The sequence below is a fragment of the Branchiostoma lanceolatum genome, chromosome 4 (assembly GCF_035083965.1).
Source record: "Branchiostoma lanceolatum isolate klBraLanc5 chromosome 4, klBraLanc5.hap2, whole genome shotgun sequence".
NCBI classification, from domain to species: Eukaryota; Metazoa; Chordata; class Leptocardii; order Amphioxiformes; family Branchiostomatidae; genus Branchiostoma; species Branchiostoma lanceolatum.
The window spans coordinates 5481749-5504405 of NC_089725.1; the positions used below are offsets into that span (position 1 = coordinate 5481749).

Genomic DNA, 22657 nt, shown 5'->3' on the forward strand with positions numbered 1-22657 from the left:
GGAACTCAGGCCGACGTACTAGTTAGCAAGGTGGTCAGGTCGTTCCCAAGTGAAAACCCGAAATCTCTTTGTGGCAAGTAGCCGACAAACAAGTTGTAAAACGGGGGTGTGAGGATCATATCGTGTAGCGATGAATGGTTAACACCCTTGGGTGGTCTCATCGCCACAACCCCCTGACCTCTATCTAAATCATTCTTAGCGCACAGCTCGCCGCGGAAGCACATCAATCTTTTGCTCCGATCTTTTGCTACCAATCTTTGCTCCGACGTTTTTAGCGAAAGCACACCAATCTTTTGCTTCGAAGTTTAACCCACCCTCCCATCTAGTTCCCCTCATGGATGACATACTATATATTCCATTCAGACTGCGCCTTGACACGTCATGCGGTACGTTACCCAGCTATCTTTTTATGTCACTTAGTGTGGTATCGTGTCCTGACCAATGGCGCTAGTATTGGTACCGACGTGCAATAACGTTTCTAATTTTACCTAGTTACATCGTCTGGTACTTGGCATATGCTTTGTACTGACGTACAATGGTATTAACTTACTACCTTTTCGTCCCGGGCGTGTGGTGCAGTTGTTTCTTTACTGTGCTGTCGGGCAAAAGGATTTTGTTACTACCTTTTCGTCCCGGGCGTGTGGAGCAGTTGTTTCTGTTTACGACTGCTCTGTCGGGCAAAAGGATTTACCAAGGACATAATGTCCTTGGATTTACTTACTACCTTATCGTCCCGGGCGTGTGGAGCAGTTGTTTCTTTTACGACTGTTCTGTCGGGCAAAAGAATTTATTTACTGACTTTTCGTCCCGGTCGTGTGGTGCAGTTGTTTCTTTACTGCGCTGTCGGGCAAAAGCAATTCTTTTGTGTCCCGCCGTGTGGCGCGGCTAATTATTTTAGTGTGCTGACGGGCGCAACATTAATTACCCTCATTATCCTCCTGCCGGTTGTCACGGTGACCGACAGGACCTACCAAGATTCCAGTGCACGTTCCATTAACCACACCTAGGGCCCAATACACATCCCAATAACGCAGGTTATAGCCCCATGCCTATTCTTCGAATGTCAATCCGAAACCTGTTTCCTTCGGTCCCGGCATGAACGTCCGTTTGCTCGTCAGAAACAGACCTCGCAGCATCTCAGTATGTCGCATACATGTGTAACAAAGGCTATACGGCATCCCACCTTAACTCCCTGCTATTGCCCTTGTTCATATGCTGTTAAATTTTTCCGACCCAGCTCAATCATTTTTCATTCAAAAACTCGTACGCGCTTCTCGCAAGTCTCAAGCCCCGTACGAAAGGACACTAATCACTCCCTCCATTCCCAAAGTCCTTCTTGTCGCCTTTCCTTCAGTCACCCCCCACGCCTACGACCGGCTCTTTTCCTATTCAGCTACCACTCACTATCACCAAGGACATTGCTATCACGTATAGGGGAAAGTCCCAGTCACTGTCTGGTCAACCAAACATATCAACAGACAGGCCGCACCCCCTCACTCCGTACTAGTCACCTTTCGCACCTACAAGCACGGTAACCCTAGTCGCCCCGCAGCTAGCTCTATACCTCCACATGCCGGCAGTCCGTACTGCCCAGTAGCCAGTCTGAAAGCGTAACTCACGATACGGGAGAATCGCGCAGGTTGCCTTTTCCTCCGTAGTGATGGCCGCCCAGTATCTAGCGATCCCTTCTCACACAGTTTAAACGGCGTCCCTGACAAGCAACTTAAGGCGCTAAGGAGGTGGTCTTCAGTCGCATTTCGGTCATACATACGACCTTAGTTTAATATATCACTTAACATCTTGTTATCTGTCAGACACCAAGCGGATATATAGCTCTAACGTGTGAACTATGTGGTGATAAATCAAGCGTTTGAACTAACACAGCGGGGCTAGGAGGTGCAATTTTATAGCGTAGCAGCCCTTTGTAATCTATTAGTGTAGACAGCTAGGATGAATTTTGTTTTCTAGTGTGTAAACGGTATGGTGTTAGGAGGCGCTATGTACATAGCGCACCACTACCTTGTAATATTAGTGTAACATTCTATTGCAACGTGCTCTCAGCCGGAACCTACACCAGACCATTCTCGTGTATATGTATCGATGCAGAATTCTCCTTAATTAAGTATTATTTCCTTGAATTGACCTTTCAATCAGGACATGCAAGTGTACTACATGCATATTACGTTTCTCATGTAATCAACGTAACTAGAGCACAAGCTCATATGCCGGTCCGTATTCTGTATTATGGGTATCAAATATGCCTGAAACTTGCTGCATTCCGCTTGTATGTTTCCACTCTGCCTTAGTTCATATGTTGCCTGTTTTCCTTTTATATGTCCGTACCTAACAGTAGTTAGTTTATATTTGATATTATATTGTTACTTGGTACTCCGTGGAGATGTTACTCTTATTAATGGCCAATTCATATTATATGGTAACTTGTTACCCCGCTGAGTTGCGACGCCCCAACCCCGTGTCTCCTTTCATATGTCAGTATCTCACATTAATTCGTTTATATTCGATATTAGATTGTTACTGTCACTCCCGAGTTGTACAATGATTGCAGGATACGTTAAAATCGTATGGCATTCTTCCGATACAAGAGTGTTGCGTTAGAAATTGTGGAATATGATGCATTTTCGACAGCTGTCAAGAAAATATGCAGATTTGATGTCACTAATGCTTTGAGCAAAATTATACAAATCAAAGACAAGTCAGGGAATGTTTTCACACGTGTGACTCAATCGCTAGCTGTACCGGCTTATATGATGGATCAGAACGTCACTCATGCAGAATGAAACACCCCGCACCGATCTTTCAGTGCTAACTTAGTGTTATATTGCCATAAGAGGCGGTGCAGTTATTTGCGAGGCCGACTTCATTCTTCATGACCAACTCATTGCCATGACATCATGTACACGATACAGCCCATATTACACGACACATCTACTCATACAATTACTTTCTCACCGACGCAGTATTTCATTGTATATGGGCACTTCTTCTATTATGATTCCAGTTGCACAGAATTGATTGTGACCTCAGCGTGCCTCATTTTTAGTCCGTAACAGAAAGATTTCTCTTATTGTACCGTATGTTGACTTTATTTTTTCTCTCACTTCCATGCCTGGTGACCCCGGGCCTCTCGGGCAAGACAACCGGACCCTCGTCAGACGACAACGTCTACTACATCTGACAGATCATCGCTCCGATGTCAAGAAACCCCGCGGCTTTCCTCAAGGCATACACACCACCCTCTACTACATCAGCGCACCCTGGATACCCAGTCCACGGCTGATTCACCAGGGCACTCTCAGACGGCTGGGCCCACCTCACCTGGATCCTCACATCCCGCTCTACTATCCGACTTGCCAAAGGACAATTAATATTCGCAACCTATAGTACTTAAGTCTTATTTCCCGTTTGACTGATAGTACCAAGAAGGCCCCTGCTAGCACCTTGGCTATTCCGATCCAATATATCTACATTCAATAGACCAAATTATGACATCTGACGCTGTGAGAGAAGTGTGCGGGTTGCCTCTTCAATTACAGTGTCAGACGCGCATGATTCTAACCACATGTTCAAATTCATTCTTCTCCAGTATCATTTAAGTGCGCAGGAAGTCACCTTTGTTGTTCTGTTACTCATTATACTTGTCTACTACATATGATATCTGTTACTCATTACATTACTACATATGATATCTGCATGTGGAGAAGTGTGCGGTTGCCTCTTTCTCTGCGTCACGGGGCTTCCAGTTCCCTTCATACGTATGTTGAATATTGGTTTTGGGTTAGCTCATCATTGCATTAATGTACAACTCTGACCTCTACCACTTGTGCAATGCCGTGATATTACAATACAACTTTCATAATATACCAGTCCTCTACCGCTTGCACACGTGTTATACTGTTATACGATAATCACAACACAAACCTGGAGTATATTTCTCCTGTGCTTCTATGTAATATGAACGGATTAATTTGGCTTCATCTCCTCAATCTGGACTTAAACGCATCTTAGCCTCTGGCTAACTTCCTCAAAACTTTAGTTACGGTGAGTAAACACCAATTTCGCCGTTTGCAGCACTGGGTAAATCCCAGGGGTAAATCCTACCTCCCCCCTCCGTTAGGGAGTTAGGGTTGGGGTAGCCGGCTCGCGGCACAATTTTCTGTCCAGTAATAGCCAAAAATTTCTGTGCAATTGACGTAAATATCTATGCCGCCCGATACACAGGGCAACCTTGTAATTCAGTATGCTTCCCACTCTAGACTTTCAAATGGTGTTCAATGTAAACGGCTAAGTATACCACCCGAAAACTACTCAAGCTGTATTTAAATACATATATGCGTATGTGTATGTATGTATATGTATATATATGTATATATGTATATATATGTGCATGTGTATGTATGTATGTATGTATATATGTGTATATGCGTAATTTTTTGTTGTTGTCCCGTGCATTAGTTTACTCCCTCATTGCTCCTACGGCTTGAGTTATTTCTTAAACCATGTCTCCTTTGACTTCCAATTGGTTCATATTCGATAATATATTGTTACTCCGTTGAGTTGTACTCCTGTTAATGGCCAACTCGGTGTCTCCTTTTATATGTCAGTATCTCGCATTAGCAGGTAATACTCGATATTAATTTGTCATTTGTTACTCCGTTTAGTTGTTACTCCTGTTAATGGTCAACTCAGTGTCGTGATGTGGTTTGATGCCTAATCTTTACCGTGAACGCAACTTGGTTTATGATTGCTTATATTTTGCCTATGTCGTAAGCTTTGAATGGAGTTTGACTAGCAAATGATTAATGTCTTGCGTTAATCCCACGGGAATTAACTAAAAATAACGTTTGATATTTAGACGATATTATTGTATACATTTTGTACCTTGTTTTATATCATTTCCTTTATACTCATCTGTTTATATATTTGTTTACGATTCCGTTTAAGGAATAAATCGTCGTGTTCCCGCCAAACCTGATTTTGTGTCTGCCCACGTTTATCCTTGTGCCTCCTTGAGGTCGGTAAGGATTCCTTGCATTGTAAAACAAGTTTGCCACGGAAACCTGACGTGGCAAATACTACTACCAATCTTGGACTTCCTTGCCTTGAGTTTGTTGATTGTCTGGGATTTCGCCGCGTTTGATCCTTGCAAAACACGATGTGTTTCCAGACGGTTCTTGGGTTGCATTGTCGCCCTGGTTTGCATTTGATAGGGCGGCGTTCCAGCCATGATGCTATTTCTGAGTGGAAATTTCCACTCCATTTTCTGTTTGCCGATGTGAGAGACATTCTGTCTCTAAATCAGCAGTTTGGCTCCGCCTTGTCCTGTGCAGCGCCTCTTTGTGCCGTTTTGCATGATATATTTTGATTTGTGGAACATAATGGCTGTCTGCACTACCAAAAATGATTTTTCTTGTTTTTTCTAGTTTTCTTGTTTTTACTTAATTCGTGGACAAATTTTCTTGAATGAAGAACTTCCATGAAAATGATAAGAATAAATAAGAAAAGCACAAGGGACCATTCCAAGAATCTTGTCTTGTAAATTCTCACAACAAGAAACATTTTCTTATTTTTCTTAGATAAAGAAATAATTTCTAGAAAGGATTTTCTCTCATAAGAATTTTCTAGAAATTGAAGTTAAAAGTTCTTGTTTTTCTTGTATGGAGAATCTATTTCTTGCCTTGTATAAGAAAATACAAGAATTTTTTTCTCCCCTATCTTCTTTTTCTGGTAGTAAGAAAAAACAAGAATTCAAGATTATGAAAACAAGCAACAACTAGAATCTTATTCTTGAGTGTTCTTTATTTTCGTATCAAGAAACCTTGAGAAAGAAATTCTTGATTTTCTTGGGATGTTTAAGAAAATAGAAGAATTTTCTTCTTGCCTTTCTTGAGGTATCCTGCTTAGAAAAACAAGAATTTTCAAGATATTTAAGCTAGAAGACAAAGTTTGAGTCATAACTAGAATAATATTCTTGAATGTTCTTGATTTTCGTATCAAGAACCTTTGAGAAAAAAATTCTTGCTTTTCTTGGGAAGTTTAAGAAAATTGAAGAATTTTCTTCTTGCCTTTCTTGGGGTATTCTGCTTAGAAAAACAAGAATTTTCAAGATATTTGAACTAGAAGACAAAGTTCGAGTCATAACTAGAATGATATTCTTGAATGTTCTTGATTTTCGTATCAAGAAACTTTGAGGAATGCATTTCTTGTTTTTCTTGATAATAATACTTTAAGAAATACAAGAAATACTTTGAAATTCTTATTTGAACTCTATTGAGGCTATTGCAAGAAATAGAAGCCAAGTAAATTTTCTTTAAAAATCTTGATTGTTCTAGCAAATATCTGCATAAAATTTTGACCAATGGCAACACTTGCCATGTGATCTTTTCCTAACTCCTGATTGGTGTTTTCAAATGCCACAGGCAGTTGACAGCAGGGCCAAAGCTCTGAGAAGTACATGCCTTCAAGTGCTGTTCACTTCTAGTTCTATTTTGTATTAATTGAAGACTCAAGTCGGTTTCAAAGTCAAAACCCAGGTACAAGAGAACATATACAAGATGGGGATCATGGTCTGAGCCTGCAGCAGATGCCAAATTTTGCACGGAAACACTGGATAGCAGTATGGAAAAGGTAAGTGCCCCCCTCCCCACCCGACTGTATGAAAATCAGCTCAACTTTATTTATCATATGAAAAAAAAGTCAAAGGGCCCCTGGATGGTTTAATCGTCAAAAGCATCAAGCATTAGAGATAATGATAAGTATAGCCTCTTTGGGTCCAACTCAAAACATCTTTTTGGCCGATGAATTAATAGATTTTAATCAAAAAGCGATCCGCACACATTGGAAGATTACATTCCACCTCTGAGGGGTGGACTATTTTAAACGTATTGTTTCTGGAAAACATATGGATACGTTAAAGAATGATAAAACATATGTGTTTTGTGAAGAAATCAATTCAATTGGTACTTTCACATCTAGAAGCTGGAATTTAGTTAGCTCAACTCAGAAAGTAAAAATGAATAACATAGTCTTCATTTTTCCCCCAGATGTTGGAAGGTGCCAATGGGAATGCCAATGTCAACAGAAATGGGCTTGAAGGGTTTGGTTTCCATAGTCAAAGATGATCATCTGTTAACACTGCCAAGTCAGATGAGGCTGCTCTACACCACCTTCCAAGACGATAAAGAATTATATATTATGAAATATATCATATGTAATAAATCATATAGCATGTTAATTACATAGCAGTTTGTAATCTTTATGTCCTTTCAGTTTCAGTAGGCTTCGTATCAAAATTTGTTTTCGTATTTGTACAACAATATTGTATATAATGTATATTATTATAATTATACCTATTACTTTTGAAATAATACACTGTAAAGCTTTGCCAATGTCATTTTTTTTATACCAGACTCCACAATTTACAGAAATATTAAGCCATCAACATGTCATTTTAACTGTAACTCTTGGAGTGAGATTCTTATTGTAAGAACATCAGTCTTAAGAGTAAGAAAACATTTCTAGGTAGCAAGAATTGTGTTCTTGAAGTAAGAAAAGCATTCTTGTTGTAAGAAGATTAATCTTAGAAGTAAGCAAACATTTCTTGACAGCAAGAATTGTGCTCTTGGTGGAAGAAAAGTATTCTTGGTGTAAGAATATTAATCTTAGAAGTAAGAAAAAAATTCTTGGCAGCGAGAATTGTGCTCTTGATATAAGAAAAGTATTCTTGTTGTAAGAAGATTAATCTTAAAAGTAAGCAAACATTTATTGACAGCAAGAATTGTGCTCTGGATGTAAGAAAAGTATTCTTGGTGCAAGAATATTAATCTTAGAAGTAAGAAAAAAATTCTTGGCACCAAGAATTGTGCTCTTGATATAAGAAAAGTATTCTTGTTGTAAGAAGATTAATCTTAGAAGTAAGCAAACATTTCTTGGCAGCAAGAATTGTGCTCTTGATTTAAGAAAAATATTCTTGGTGTAAGAATATTAATCTTTGAAGTAAGAATACATTTCTTGGTAGCAAGAATTCTGCTCTTGATGTAAGAAAAGCATTCTTGTTGTAAGAAGATCAATTATAGAAGTAAGAAAACATTTCTTGGTAGCAAGAATTCTGCTCTTGATATAAGAAAAGTATTATTGGTGTAAGAATATTAATCTTAGAAGTAAGCAAACATTTCTTGGCAGCAAGAATTGTGCTCTTGATTTAAGAAAAATATTCTTGGTGTAAGAATATTAATCTTTGAAGTAAGAATACATTTCTTGGTAGCAAGAATTCTGCTCTTGATGTAAGAAAAGCATTCTTGTTGTAAGAAGATCAATTATAGAAGTAAGAAAACATTTCTTGGTAGCAAGAATTCTGCTCTTGATATAAGAAAAGTATTATTGGTGTAAGAATATTAATCTTAGAAGTAAGCAAACATTTCTTGGCAGCAAGAATTGTGCTCTTGATTTAAGAAAAATATTCTTGGTGTAAGAATATTAATCTTTGAAGTAAGAATACATTTCTTGGTAGCAAGAATTCTGCTCTTGATGTAAGAAAAGCATTCTTGTTGTAAGAAGATCAATTATAGAAGTAAGAAAACATTTCTTGGTAGCAAGAATTCTGCTCTTGATATAAGAAAAGTATTATTGGTGTAAGAATATTAATCTTAGAAGTAAGCAAACATTTCTTGGTAGCAAGAATTGTGCTCTTGATATAAGAAAAAATATTCTTGGTGTAAGAATATTAATCTTAGAAGTAAGCAAACATTTCTTGGTAGCAAGAATTAAGCTCTTGATGTAAGAAGATTAATCTTAGAAGTAAGAAAACATTTCTTGGCAATAAACAATCTTTGCTCTTGATGCAAGAAAAGTATGCTTATTGTAAGAAGATCAATCTTAGAAGTAAGAAAGTATTTTCTAGGCAGCAAGAATTATGTTCTTGAGGTGAGAAAAATATTCTTTGTATAAGAAGATCAGCTCTAGAGGTAAGAAAGTATTTCTAGGCGATAACAATTTTTGCCCCTGAAGCGAGAAAAGGATTCTTGATGTAAGAAGATAAATCTTGATGTAAGAAAATATTTCTCAGCGATAAGCATGTTTGGTCTTGAAGTGAGGAAAATATTCTTAGTGTAAGAACCTAAATCTTGAAAATAAGAAAGCAGTTCTAGGTATTAAGATTGCAGGTCTTAAGTAGAGAAATGCATTCTTGTTATAAGAACAAAAAACTTGAAAAGAAGAAAGGATTTCTTGGCTGTAAGAATTTTGGTCTTGAAGTAAGAAAAGACGTGTTGGTATAAGAACCTAAATCTTAGAAATAAGAAAGTAGTTCTTGCTATCAAGAATTTTGGTCTTAAGAAGAGAAATGCATTCTTTTTGTAAGAACATAAATGCTAGCAGTAAGAAACCATTTCTAGGCAGTAAAGTTTTGGTCAAGAATACCAGCCTTTAAGTGAGAAATTAATTCTTAGTATAAGAACCTCAGATCCATGTGTCTGAATCAAGAATATACATAGAAAAAAAAATCTTACTGCAAGAATTACTTTCCGGCAGTAACCAAGGTCATTTTTATAAGAAAGATTTTCTTACTACAAGAAAAAGCTCAGTAAGTAAAAAATTGCTTAATTCGTGGACAAAACCTTTTTCTTGAATACAAAAAAATTTGCTTGCATGAAGTAATATTTTTCTGTATGTAAGAAAAAAACTAGAATACAAGAAATTGCATTTTTGGTAGTGTGACCTTGCCTTTTTGTGTAGTTTTCTCAGTTAATTTTAAATTGTTGCTTATTGCAACCTTTCGGCACTACACTGTCACATGTAGTGCCTTTATGTGCTGTTTTGTATGATATTTTGACAAATTGAATCCTACGTATTCAGAGCATTCTGACTAAACGTATTCTGACCATACGTTTTGGTTAACAGCGTACGAGTTTAGTACGCTTTATTTTGCTAACTTTAGTTAGCCTATGTGTGTTTCACTTAGATCAGCCATGAAGCGCGGTTGTTCAGTCCCTGTTTCAGTCCATGAAGACCAATGAAGTGTTTGGCTTGCTGGACGAGGCCTCGGTACCTGCATGCAGTGCAGGCCTTGGGGTCAAATTGGTTTGATGTTACGCCCTCTTGGTTGCATTATAGTCGGTTGTACGCGGGGAAACTGTCTGCTTTGGATTCGGTAGACGTGTCGGTCTATTCTTCTGCTGAAGTTGTTTACCACCACCGGAATCCATTTCGTGGTTGATGATAGTTATGTCCGCAACTGGCTACGCCAGTATTGTTCAGTGACCGCTTCCCGATTGGTCACCTATCGGGACAAGCCAAGAATGGCAATAGACAGTATAGGGTGATGCTGAAACCGGGATGCCACATCCCTTCCTCGTGGAGGATGTTTGAGGGTCGGCTGGTTTTCTTTCATGTCTGCCAACCACGAAGGTTGGTCAGGAGGGCCATGAGTCAGTAACGTTAAAATGTTCAAAGTCAATGGGTGGGAAATGCAGGCACAAAAATGGAGTATGTCCGCCATGTTTGCCGCAGATTTATTAGAAACCTGTCGATTTATGAGGCGCTCAGACGGCTTGTATAAATCAAACATAAGCTTCTTTGCCGACTCGATTTGCTCTTCTAGTTAGGTTTCCAAGTACAGCTTTGTAATCATGTCTGCGGGTTAACAGTTGATTTTGTTGACCCTGAAACATGACAGATCATTAATGATAACGTCATTCGATGAATGGGTAGCACTGTATCTGGATGGAAAACGCTTGTCAGCACAGCTTTGGCAGAGAATAAAATGCAAATCTGTTGGACACTTGGCGGTAGACTGTACAATTCACGCTGTATGCAACATTTGCGGTGAAGGCAGTGTTCAGTATGTTTTAAGCCCAAGTTACGGCAGGCTATATACTAAGTCCCCAGCACCGATTTACACTTATAGCACGTGAAAAAAAAGAAATCTGAGACAGTCGGTGCGTGTAGAGATAAGCTTACATTTGTTGTCCTTACTATACATAATACGCCTGTGCACTGGTTTCAAATAATGTTCGGTTGGAATGTTGAAACTTCTACATAGGTTGGTAGCTTTTCGCCTTCTATCAGAAAGGAAAGGCCACATGTATACCCTCAAGTATTTCAGTTACGCTATTGCTGTATGCCTGTAGTTACCGGCAGTCATTTGGGAAGCCCTGGGTTGGAATTTTTCTAATGCTTTGGACCCACTAGCAGTGAAGGGATCCCATACCAGTGCAATGTACTCCAAGTGTGGCAGATTTATAGCCCGTTGATTTCACACAAGGTGGACAGTGCGAGAGGTTTCGACGGATAACTGCTAGTATTTGATTTGCTTTTACCAGTAGCGTGTCCCATCTCATGACTTGCAAGAGTTGGACTCCAATGTATGGGAGCGGCTTTCTACGCTTGTGAGGTTTTCTGAAAAAAGTTCATGTTGTCTAATAATTGGTTTGCGCTTAGATTAAGTAATGTGAAGTGTGTGACACTTAAAAGGACTGAAAGACGTTTACCACTGATTTTGCAGACCTTATTCAGGTCCTCCGTAGAAAAGGCTGATTTCCTTGGGCACATACATTCTCCTTTTGGTCCACCTACCCTTGTCTTAATGCCGCAATGTTGTTGGAGTCAGGAACTTAAATGCATTTACAATACACTGTCATGGCCGACAAAATGATTTTAAAGATCTGCTATGAGATTCCGGCTTGAGTTTTTGGCGAACACACGCATCGTCACTGGTATGCTTAATTGGTTTCAGAAATTTAATTCCAGAAGGATTTGGGGTTTGCCTGAATGTTTTCCTCCAGCAGGTTTCTTGTATATTCTCTATGGGCTTTTCTTAGACTTCAGTGCTCGAAATTCCTTCTGGGAATAGGTGCACTGGTGCACCCAACCCTAAAAAAAATAAGGTGCACAGAAAAAAATTGGGTGAATTTAAGTTTGACGCTACTCCCTCTCTTAAGAACTTTATTCAAATTTCAACCAAGCAATACATCAAATAAAGTACAACAAGAGGTTATACATGTGTTGCTTTTTCTGATACTTACATTTCAAGAATATTCTGTATGCTAGTGTGCAAGAGAACCCTGTAGAGTAAAAAAATATCTAGGTGCACCAGTGCACCCTCAGTCAAAATTAGATGCACAGCTCCAATTTTGGGTGCACACAGGTGTACATGCACCCTGGCCTTTGTTTGACCCCTTTGCCACAATCTTGAATTTGGACGAGGCTTCTTCGATTCTGTAGTGGTTTTCTTGGCCTTAGAGTAGAGCTTGTCTCTTCAGCGTATCCGGATTTGCCAAAAAGGTTATGTTTTCAGTGTGTCTGTGTGTTAAACTAATAATTTGTTTTTTATTACATCACAGAAGCTATTGGACAGCTCAGAGTGAACGTGAGAAATTAGGCAACATATCATTCTATGCTGGTGTGTTCCGCCAGAACATTGTAGTTTGCAGTAGATATGGAATACAATCAACCTGATTTAATTTGTGACGTTGCATACTGAGGAGAGCATAGATTGTCAGATTTTATCGAGTCCAGGGTTACACCCCTGTCTCTGAAGGGCCACGGTGACTGTTATATTGTGGTGATGTATGTGTCTCAGGCAAGTTAGACTACTGAGTTGCATTGCCAAGGGTGTATTGTTGGGTTGCCGATTCAAGTCTGCAATTTAAACTTTAACTCCGCACACAGCTGTTTATCTTTCTCCGTGGGTAATGTTGACAAGCATTAGTGGCACCTCATGTCTACAGGCAGCCCCGGAGACACCATTAACATCAAGCTTCTTCTGCGTGTCTTTAGACCGTACCCTGGACCTAGCCTGGCAGTTGCTATAGAACTGTTCAGTTGATATAAATGCATCATCAGCAAACGTCCTGGTGCCATGATTAGGCTTGCCATAACTCTTGCGAGAACTAGCTTTTCTTGGCGTTCAACATAGTGATTTGTTTTCCGTCAGTCTGTAGTCTGTCACAGGTTTTGTGTGCCTGCCCTTTTCTATATTAAGAATATGTGCTGAGCAACGTATTCGCGCGATCGCTTGTTTGTTATTTAGCACCCTTAAACATTTCTCAACCGCAAACAGTTTTTTACTGTGCTGTAAGTAGCCAGGCGGTTGCTGGTCGTGATTTCCGTCTTCCAATGATCAATATCATATGGCGAGACCATATCATAAGGCGAAGTTTAGACAGCACGTCTAACAAATACAATCAGCACACTTATCCTGTCTCTCAAGAAATGATTACAAACCTTGTAATATTTCTAACCAAAATCTCGTTCACAATCAACTAAATTTACGAGAAGATGGCAAAGATCCCGGGAGACAAAGCAAAAACGCGGCCTGCCACCAAAAATGTAACGTTTGAATGACCGCTCGTGGCCTTTCTAGATGCTGATTGGTTGTTGATGCCCGTGTTACTGTGTTACGAGTAATTGATCCCCGTGTTACTGTGGGAAGCTTCCCTAGACCAAGTCAAATTATATCAGCCGCTTCGTCCGGCCTGAATTTCTATATAGATAAGAACCAAGCGTGCATATGTTCTGCGGTCCTGTAGTGACGGCCACCCTAGGTTAATCATGAGTTGTGTGATGCTGGGGCTGCATCTGTAATCATTATGTACTCACCTGGCTGCCCGTCTAACTTCTCCTGTAATAATTTTGTGCTTGCTGGCGTATTAGAGGACCCCAGACTGTAGCGGCATATTCTAGTTGGGGTCTAACTAGCGAGGTGTAAGCTTTAGCTCTTACCTGTCTGTTGGCCCTCCTTAGGTTACGCTTCAAGAATCCCAGTGTTCTGTTTGCTTTGGAGGTGGCGGAGTTGATATGTGATGTCCAATTGAGGTCATGTGAGAGTATAATCCCTAGGTAGGGGTGTTGCCTGTTGGTCACAAGCGAATCTGAAAACATTGTGTACAACGTGTGATGTGGTGACCTTTTGGATTTGTGCACATGCAAGATACAACATGTCTTTATATTGAATTTTAATTGCTAGGTATCTGACAGGTGCACAGACTGTCTAGGTCGCTTTTAAGAGTTTGTTGGTCTAAATCAGCATGTATGGGGCGATATATTAGGCACTCATCTGCAAAGAGAGTGCCTGCACCTGGCTGACTTATTACTTTGTACCAATATAACCTACTCCGTCATTGTCCGTACTTACGTTTCTACAATGAAAAAGTCGATAAATGCGACAGTAGAGATAAGGGTAGTCTAGATCAATTCATGCAAATTTATTCATGAGATGTAAATTTATTCATGAGATGTAAATTTATTCATGAGATGTAAATTTATTCATGAGATGTAAATTTATTCATGAGATGCAAATTTATTCATGAGATGTAAATTTATTCATGAGATGCAAATTTATTCATGAGATGTAAATTTATTTATGAGATGTTAATTTATACATGAGATGTAAATTTATTCATGAGATGTAAATTTATTCATGAGATACAAATTTATTCATGGGATGTAAATTTATTCATGAGATACAAATTTATTCATGAGATACAAATCTATTCATGAAATGTAAATGGATTAATCCGCGGAGCAGCTGATTGGCTGTGTCTGCCACGTGCTTCATATCTCAAAAGTTGATTGGCTATGTTTGTCAAGTAGGTCATGTGCTGAACAGCGATTGGTCGATGTCTTATGGGCGGGGACAGAAAATTGTATAAATGGGGTCGAGAAACTGTGGTAGACTGCTGTGATAAACGTGTGTGGCGTAGACCGTCAGAGATCGTAATCATGGATTAGTATCATGTAGAGCACATATGCTTTGTCCGCCCTCCTGAGAGGGCGGGCTAGCTAAAGGTTGGAGATGGAAAGCGACAGTTCTGGAGATAGCGAAGACCGGAATGAAAGCAGAGAAACTGTAAATCTGAATCGTCAGTGGCAGGACGTCTATGCTGAACCGAGGGCATCCACCTCTGGGTACGGTCGTGAAGCAAAGAGGATGCGGTGAGTTTTAGCTATTTATTCATTTATGCATTAATTCAAATTTGCATCCGTTTATATATATTCATTCGGTCTCTTGACTTGTGTTTATGTCGGATGATTAAAGAAGTAATGTATCTTTTTTGCGTTGTATATTCTGAACACAGCACAGTATCGGAGTCTGAACAGGAACCACTCGAGGGACCTGTACTTGACGAAAGCGTGGCCATGTTGAGTAGCGATGAGGAAGAAGAGGTTAGCCAGGAAGATGATTCCGAACCGTTATTCAAGATAAGAGAAATTCGACAGCGACCCGTAAAAAAGTTCAACACTAATCAAGTGACTATGACAGCGATACCAAATCGTGAAGTAGACCTAGCGGAACATGACACAATAATGCATTTCTTGAATGGAATGTTTGAAGGAATGATTAATCATGTAGACAAGGAGTTAAAACATGATGACAAAATACGTCTTGTGATGAATTCAGAGAGATTGGACAAGCCGGTGTCAACAAAATTAGTAAACAAGACCGATATGTCGCCGGAACTGATCCTTTCTGAGGTCGAACGTGTGATGCAGTCTCACAAAGATTTTCTTATTGATGACACGTTCTTCGTGGATTTGCTTACCGTGCAGTTTCCAGAGAAAGGAAGCGGGTATTGGAGGTTCTTCTGTAACATCGAAGAGTTCGTACAGAAGAAGCAGTGTATCATACAGATCAAAAATAGAGACGAGCTCTGTTGCGGTAGAGCACTTGTCGTGGCCCGAACCTACTTACAGAAAGATGACCCCAATGTCCGGTGGAACAGCATACGTTTGGGGCGTAAAATCCAGACAGTGCTGGCCCAAGAATTGTACCAAGACGCAGGAGTTGCAGAAGGTCCTTGCGGCTTAAGAGAAATACAGACATTCCAAGATCATCTGTCTGGCTACCAAATTGTGGTGATCTCTGCCAAGGAATTGAATGAGATAGTGTTCAAAGGTCCGGAGAGGGAACAAAAACTTATTTTGTATCTCATCAATGGTCACTACAATGTCATCACCAGCATTGAAGCATTTACGGAGCGAGCATACTTCTGTTGGTCGTGTAACAAAGGTTACAACGATCGGAAATATCACAGATGTGAAAACGTGTGCAAGCTCTGTAAAACGCCAGGTTGTCTTCCGTGTGATCAATGGGTGTTTTGTGCGGACTGTAACAGAAACTTCCGGTCGCAACGGTGTTACGACAATCACAAGATCGTCGGCGGGCAAGCTAGAGGAGGTCGCAGCGTATGCGATAACATGGTGAGATGCAACACATGTCTGAAAGTTCACGGTCGAGATACCAGACACCAATGTTTTACAAGAACATGTAGACATTGTCGCGAGGATGTCGATATCAACCATTTGTGTTACATGCAAAAAATCAAGCGTAAAAAAGAGCGTGCCGACAAAGACCTTAACGAGGTGATTGGAAAAGAACATGAGCGCAGAGAAGTCATCAACACCAACGACCCTAACGTGATTGAAGACCACCACCAAAATGGACGACTTCAACGCATACAACTCGACAACGGAGAAGATGTGTCTGCCATCGTCATAGAGACAGAAGATGACTTCCAAAAACATTTCGGATCGCGTACCAAGAAGTCGCGACAGAAAAAGGCTGACGAAGACAAACGTGGCAACGGCACAGGTGGAGAACCAGTAGAAGAAATAGACGGGACGGAGATTGATGGGGATGCTAATGATGATGATGATGATGATGAATACGTAGACGAACCAAACGTGATCTATACGTTTGATTTTGAAAGCGAACAGACCACAGGGGAACATAAAATCATCGCTGGAGTTGTGAAGTGTGAACTAGACAATGGGGTCATTGTTTTCAGAGGTAATCAATCACGTGACCTCTTTTGTCGTTGGTTGTTTCACGAAAGTCACAAAGACAGCACATTTGTTGCACATAATCTCAGATCTTACGACGGACACTTTATCGTCCAGTACTTGATAGACAATGCTGTGCTACCAGACATCATCTACAGCGGTGCAAAGATAATGACCATGCAGATACCCCGTTTGAATATCAAGTTCATAGACAGTCTAAATTTTCTACAGATGCCCCTTGCCAAATTCCCTAAGACGTTCGGGTTTAATGACATAAGTAAGGGTTATTTTCCACACCTTTTCTCTTCTATGGAGAATCTCAACTATAGAGGACCAATCCCGGATCTGAAATATTATGACGCAGACGCCATGGCACCTGACAAGAGATCACAGTGCATGACGTTTCATGCCGAGAAAGTGTCGGAAGGTTACGTGTTCGATTTTGTAAAGGATATGACAAAATACTGTGTCACAGACGTACTTGTCCTCGAGAAAGGATTGTTGAGTTTCCGTGACATATTCGCGCGTGCCACCGGCGGGATAAATCCCATCGATAAACCGATTACGATTGCGTCTGCATGTAGCCAGGTATTCCGTACGCTTTTCTTGAAAGCAAACACGATCGGAATTGTACCGTCGGGGGGATACCGTCACTACGAGCGTCAAAGTAAAGAAGCGCTCGATTGGCTTAATTTCGTAGCCTTCAGAGACGGAGTCCATATTCAACATGTCAACAACGGTGGGGAGAAACGAGTATGTGGCAGGAAGGTCGATGGCTTCTGCGAAGAGACCAAAACCGTGTACGAATATAATGGTTGTTTCTATCACGGGTGCCAGACCTGTTTCAAACCAAGCACAAGGAACCCTGTAAACGATACATTGATGATTGAACTTTACATGGACACCTTACGCAAGAAACGTATGATTGAGAGAACCGGGCTGGTCTACGTTGAAATGTGGACTCACGAGTTTGACAAAATCAAAGAGAACGACCCCGACTATACAGATTACCGTCAACGGTGTCCAATCGTTGCCCAGACTCCTGCAGAGAGGGACGGTATCGAATTTCTAAACCCAAGAGACGCATTCTTCGGTGGAAGAACTAACGCCACCAAACTCTATGCCAAAGTCACACCGGGTCGAGGCGAGACAATTGAATATGTAGATTTTACGAGCCTGTATCCCTACGTGAACAAGTACGGTAGATACCCTACAGGCCACGCTGATATAATTGTACAGAACTTTAAAGATGTAAGTGCATACTTTGGGGTTGTCAAGTGCAAGGTATTGGCCCCTCGCAAGCTGTATCACCCCGTCCTGCCAGACCGAGTGGGAGATAAACTGATGTTTCATTTGTGTCGTGCGTGTGCAACCGTTCGTCAGCAGACACCCTGTCATCACTCCGATGACGAACGTACGTTCGTGGGTACTTGGGCTTCCATAGAGTTGAACCTTGCCGTAGAACATGGATACAAAATCCTACAAATATACGAAGTGCACCATTTCCAGAACTCGTCTACAACGCTGTTTCGCGAGTACATAGATTGTTTCCTCCGGCTTAAACAGGAGTCCAGCGGGTGGCCTCAGTGGGTGTTAAACGCGCCCGATCGTTCGGCTGCTGAAGAGCGGTACCTCAGAGAGTATGAGAGTCACGAAGGTATCAAGCTGGATCGTGCCAACATTGCCGTCAATCCCGGCATGCGAAGCGTGTCAAAGAACATGTTGAACAGTTTTTGGGGAAAACTTGGTCAACGCAGTAACTTTGTCAAGACAGAATTCATTACCTCACCGGCCAAATACTTTGAACTATTGGGGTCAACAGATTTCATTGTTCACAATGTGAACGTCGTCAATCAAGACGTTATAGAAGTTAGCTATAATTACAACGATCAACTGATCCCCGAACCCTCCAACACTAATGTCTACCTTGCTTTATTCACAACGGCGATGGCACGTATAAAGCTGTACAAGGCGTTATCACAGCTCGGAGACGCCGTATTGTACTACGACACAGACAGTGTGATTTACAAATGTGATGGACAGAACAAGCTCCCCCTTGGGGATTACTTGGGTGAATTCACGAATGAGTGTGAGGGTCGAGGTGAATACATTAAAGAATTCTGTAGCGGAGGCGCCAAGAACTACAGTTACTTGGCGGCAGACAATAGCACCGTGACAAAGGTCAGAGGGTTTACTTTAAATTTTCATAATCAGAAGCTGATCAACTTCCCGGTTATGAAAGACATGGTGACCGATAGGAGTACAGACAGTGTCGACATTGTAGACGAACACAAAATCGTACGTGATAAGAAGACCAAGAAAATTTTGAGCAAACGCCAAGTCAAAAGGTACAGACTGGTCTATGACAAAAGAGTGATCCAGGATGACTTCAACACGTTACCCTATGGGTATTAGATAACAGGTGACGTCTTCGGCCTCAGAGAAGCTAGTGTTTTGAGACGTTGTTGTTGTTGTTGTTGACGTTGCTGTGTGTATGTGTGTATACATGTATGTATGTATGTAAATAAAATCTTGTAAATAAACGTTGAGTTGGTGTCGGTGTCATTTCGTCGTTTGGTGATTGTTCTGTTACGATAATTGGTTTAGTCTTCAGATGCAATCGATGGAATGGGAAAAAATTGATATAAGTATCGGTGCATACATGATTGGGTGTCATTTGTAAGAATGGATGTTCGTTTAAGGCATCCATGTAGGGTCGTGCTAGCTGGAGCCAGCGGGTCTGGGAAGAGTTATTTTGCTCAAAAACTTTTGACGGCAGGGAGTAAATGGATCGACCCTGGTCCGTTCGAACACATAGTGTGGTGTTACTCGGAATATCAGGACACACTTCACCGCGAACTGAGTTCGAAACTGGGTTCAAATGTACAGTTCGTAGAAGGTCTCCCCGACAATTGGAACGATGTCACCAAGGCTGACTGTCGTAATGCCATTGTCATCGACGATCAGATGGAACAGGTTGTGAAAGGTGATAAGGTCACTAAATTATTTACAAGAGCCAGTCGTCACAGAGGTATATCAGTCATCTTATTGGTACAGAATCTCTTCTACCAGGGCCTGAGAACTATCAGTCTGAATTCCAGTTACATAGTTCTCTTTAAATCGCCGAGGGACCAAAGCATGGTTGCTACGTTAGCACGACAAATGTACCCCGGACACAGCAAGTTCCTTCAAGAATGTTACGAAGACGCCGTGAATAAGACAACGTATGGTCATCTCTTTCTTGACCTGCATCCCGAATCGTCTCAAGACCTACGCGTGAGAACCGGCATGCTGACGTCACAACCATACGTGTATCTGAGAAGGCGATAAAACTTTCTGTCGTCCGTACCTAGGCCTCAGTTTAACTCGAGATGTCAAAGAGACTACAGCGACACTGTGAGTGCCTAAGGGTCTTGGCAAAAGCGAACCCCAAATTGCGCAAAGCTATCATAGGGGCTTGCTCCACAGACCTGATTAAGTGCATTTGTGATTGCTCGCATAACGTGTTGACGGGTAACATTCCTCTCACGCCGTCACAGAAGAAAGGATTGGCACGTCACAAGACTACGCTGCGCAAGCTCGCCGATAAAAAGATATCTCTGACAAGCAAAAGAAAGACGTTGAACCAAAAGGGAGGAGGATTTCTGTCACTTCTACTCAATCCCATCGTCTCTGCAGTAAGTTCTCTGTTCGGAGGGGGAAGGAAGTGATGGAACATGCAAAGAAAATGGCTTTGGTTCCGCAGGAACTGTTGACGACCATCCAGGCAAAACAACAGGAAGAGATGTCTCCACTTGTCAAAACTACCGTGAGCCTTGATGACGATATGAAGACCATTCTCTCACGTCAAGACATACCAGATGATCAGAAAGCGGTCTTGTACCAACAACTTTTGCAACGCTATTTAACGTACAGGGATAAGCGACGCACGGAACCCGTCAGTGTTAGGTTGTTATCATCCCCTACTACAACCGACACAGTGCCTAGCACTGATGGGAAGACGATTGATTCCTCTCCAACCAACGTCACACGTTCCGTCAGCAGTTCAGAAAAAGATAAAGCCATTCTGGGAGCATTTCCCAAGACCATGAAATCTCGTGCACGGCAGATACTTGACACCATCAAAGACAAGGGAGGTGATGTCATCGGTTACGACGACCAGGGACAGTTACTCTTCAATAAACAAGTAGTGCCAGGTTCAAACGTGTCCGACTTGATTAGAGATACGCTGCAAAGGAGAAAAGGCTTCAACCCTATCGGATGGCGATCATTTGCAAGAGGACTGGCACGTATTAATGCGCCGGAGGCAGCTATCAGACACCCAACACGTCTGGCTATGATTCAACGTCACAAGAGTCACGCGGCCCTAGGTAAAGACCTTCAGGTTGGAGACGAATCAGATGAGGACGACGCCCCAACACCCCGACCACGACGACGCGGTGTTCTTGCTCAAGTACTTCCTGCGAAAAAGAGAAAAATCATGCATCCTACTTCGTCTACCTTTGTAGAAAGTTCTTGGAAGTGATTGTGTTAAAACTACCCAATAAAGTTATCTGTGATTAAGGACACAGGTTGAACTGAGACATGCTCGAGTTGTTGCGTTTTTTGTGTGTGAGTGTGTGTGTGTGTGTGTGTGTGTGTGTGTGTGTGTGTGTGTGTGTGTGTGTGTGTGTGTGTGTGCCCCCCACGCGCGCGCGCGTGCGCGCGCGTGTGTGTGTGTGTGTTTGTGTGTGTGTGTGTGTGCCCCACGCACACGTGCGCGCGCGAGCGCACACGTGTGTGTGTGTGTGTGTGTGTGTGTGTGTGTGTGTGTGTGTGCGTGCGCGTAGAATAAGAGCCCATGCTATTTGCCATACGTCCAACCGCCATACTCGTAGAGGGCTTATGTAGACTGGCCGATTTACGTTTCGATAAGATTTATTCGTCAAAAAAGCTTCTACAATCGTCACAACCTTCTACAATCCTCACAAACTTCTACAATCCTCACAAACTTCTACAATCGTCACAACTGTACTTTATACGTTACTTGTTATACTTTCGTTAGTCTTTCTAAAGCTATACGTTACTTTTAAAAACTTTCGCGACGTCTACGACCTATCTCACACACATAAACACATAGTTCTACTAGTTCATTCGAAAGTGTTCAAATGATCTGGCTATCTGTCGCATGACGTGGTTCATGTCAAATACCGGGGCATCAATATCGTAATGATGTTCTATAAACTGTGCTACACACACATCATTCAGTTCTAGATTACGGCTAAACATATCAACGATGTCATGTAACGAGTTATTTCGACATCTGTGTAAGAGGTAAAACAGACAGTGTTGTCCGCAAGTTGTCGAATATCTAGCTTGTATCTGTCGCTCGTTAGAAATCCAGGGCAGACGTGAGTTACGACGTAAAAACCTTAGTATAGGTTGTGGGTAAATACCGGGCGAACGTCCATACGAATCAAAGAATTCGCCACGACCTTCTGTGTCGAAATAGATGGCCAACCAGTGTTGACCTTGTTTATAGCTAGGGTCCGTATTCACGACGTAAACGCTGGGATAGTCTGGTACACGTGACGGTAGCCGATTAGAAGCTAAAACACCACGTAGGTATGGTGATGTGTTCTTGTCACTCCGCAGGACGCTGTAGATCTGTCTCGTGTCCATCTCTCCCCACCTCTCTCTCTCTCTCTCTCTCTCTCTCTCTCTCTCTCTCTCTCTCTCTCTCTCTCTCTGTGTGTCTCTCTAGTTGCTGTAGTCAAAGCTGATGTTCCTCTGTCTGTTGATTTCCAACAGGTTGTCGAACTCTGCAAAGACTACGGCGACGACCGTTTGCTCCAGAGCCTGGCCAAAGTGTAGTTCCAAC

At 41.5% G+C, this 22657-nt stretch overlaps 1 protein-coding gene and 1 long non-coding RNA gene across 2 annotated transcripts; both read left to right on the forward strand.

The window, feature by feature from the left end:
- The first annotated feature begins 6326 nt into the window (after window positions 1–6326).
- On the forward strand, window positions 6327–8869 carry LOC136432325 (uncharacterized). The gene is made up of 2 exons (XR_010755512.1): window positions 6327–6645; window positions 7062–8869. It is a non-coding gene; the product is annotated as an uncharacterized lncRNA (long non-coding RNA).
- Window positions 8870–14187: 5318 nt separating this feature from the next.
- Window positions 14188–21378, forward strand: LOC136432324 (uncharacterized). Its single transcript, XM_066423518.1, has 2 exons — window positions 14188–14949; window positions 15093–21378. The coding sequence occupies exons 1-2, from the start codon at window positions 14810–14812 to the stop codon at window positions 19210–19212; spliced, it is 4260 nt and encodes a 1419-aa protein (XP_066279615.1). The 5' UTR covers window positions 14188–14809; the 3' UTR covers window positions 19213–21378.
- Window positions 21379–22657: the final 1279 nt, after the last annotated feature.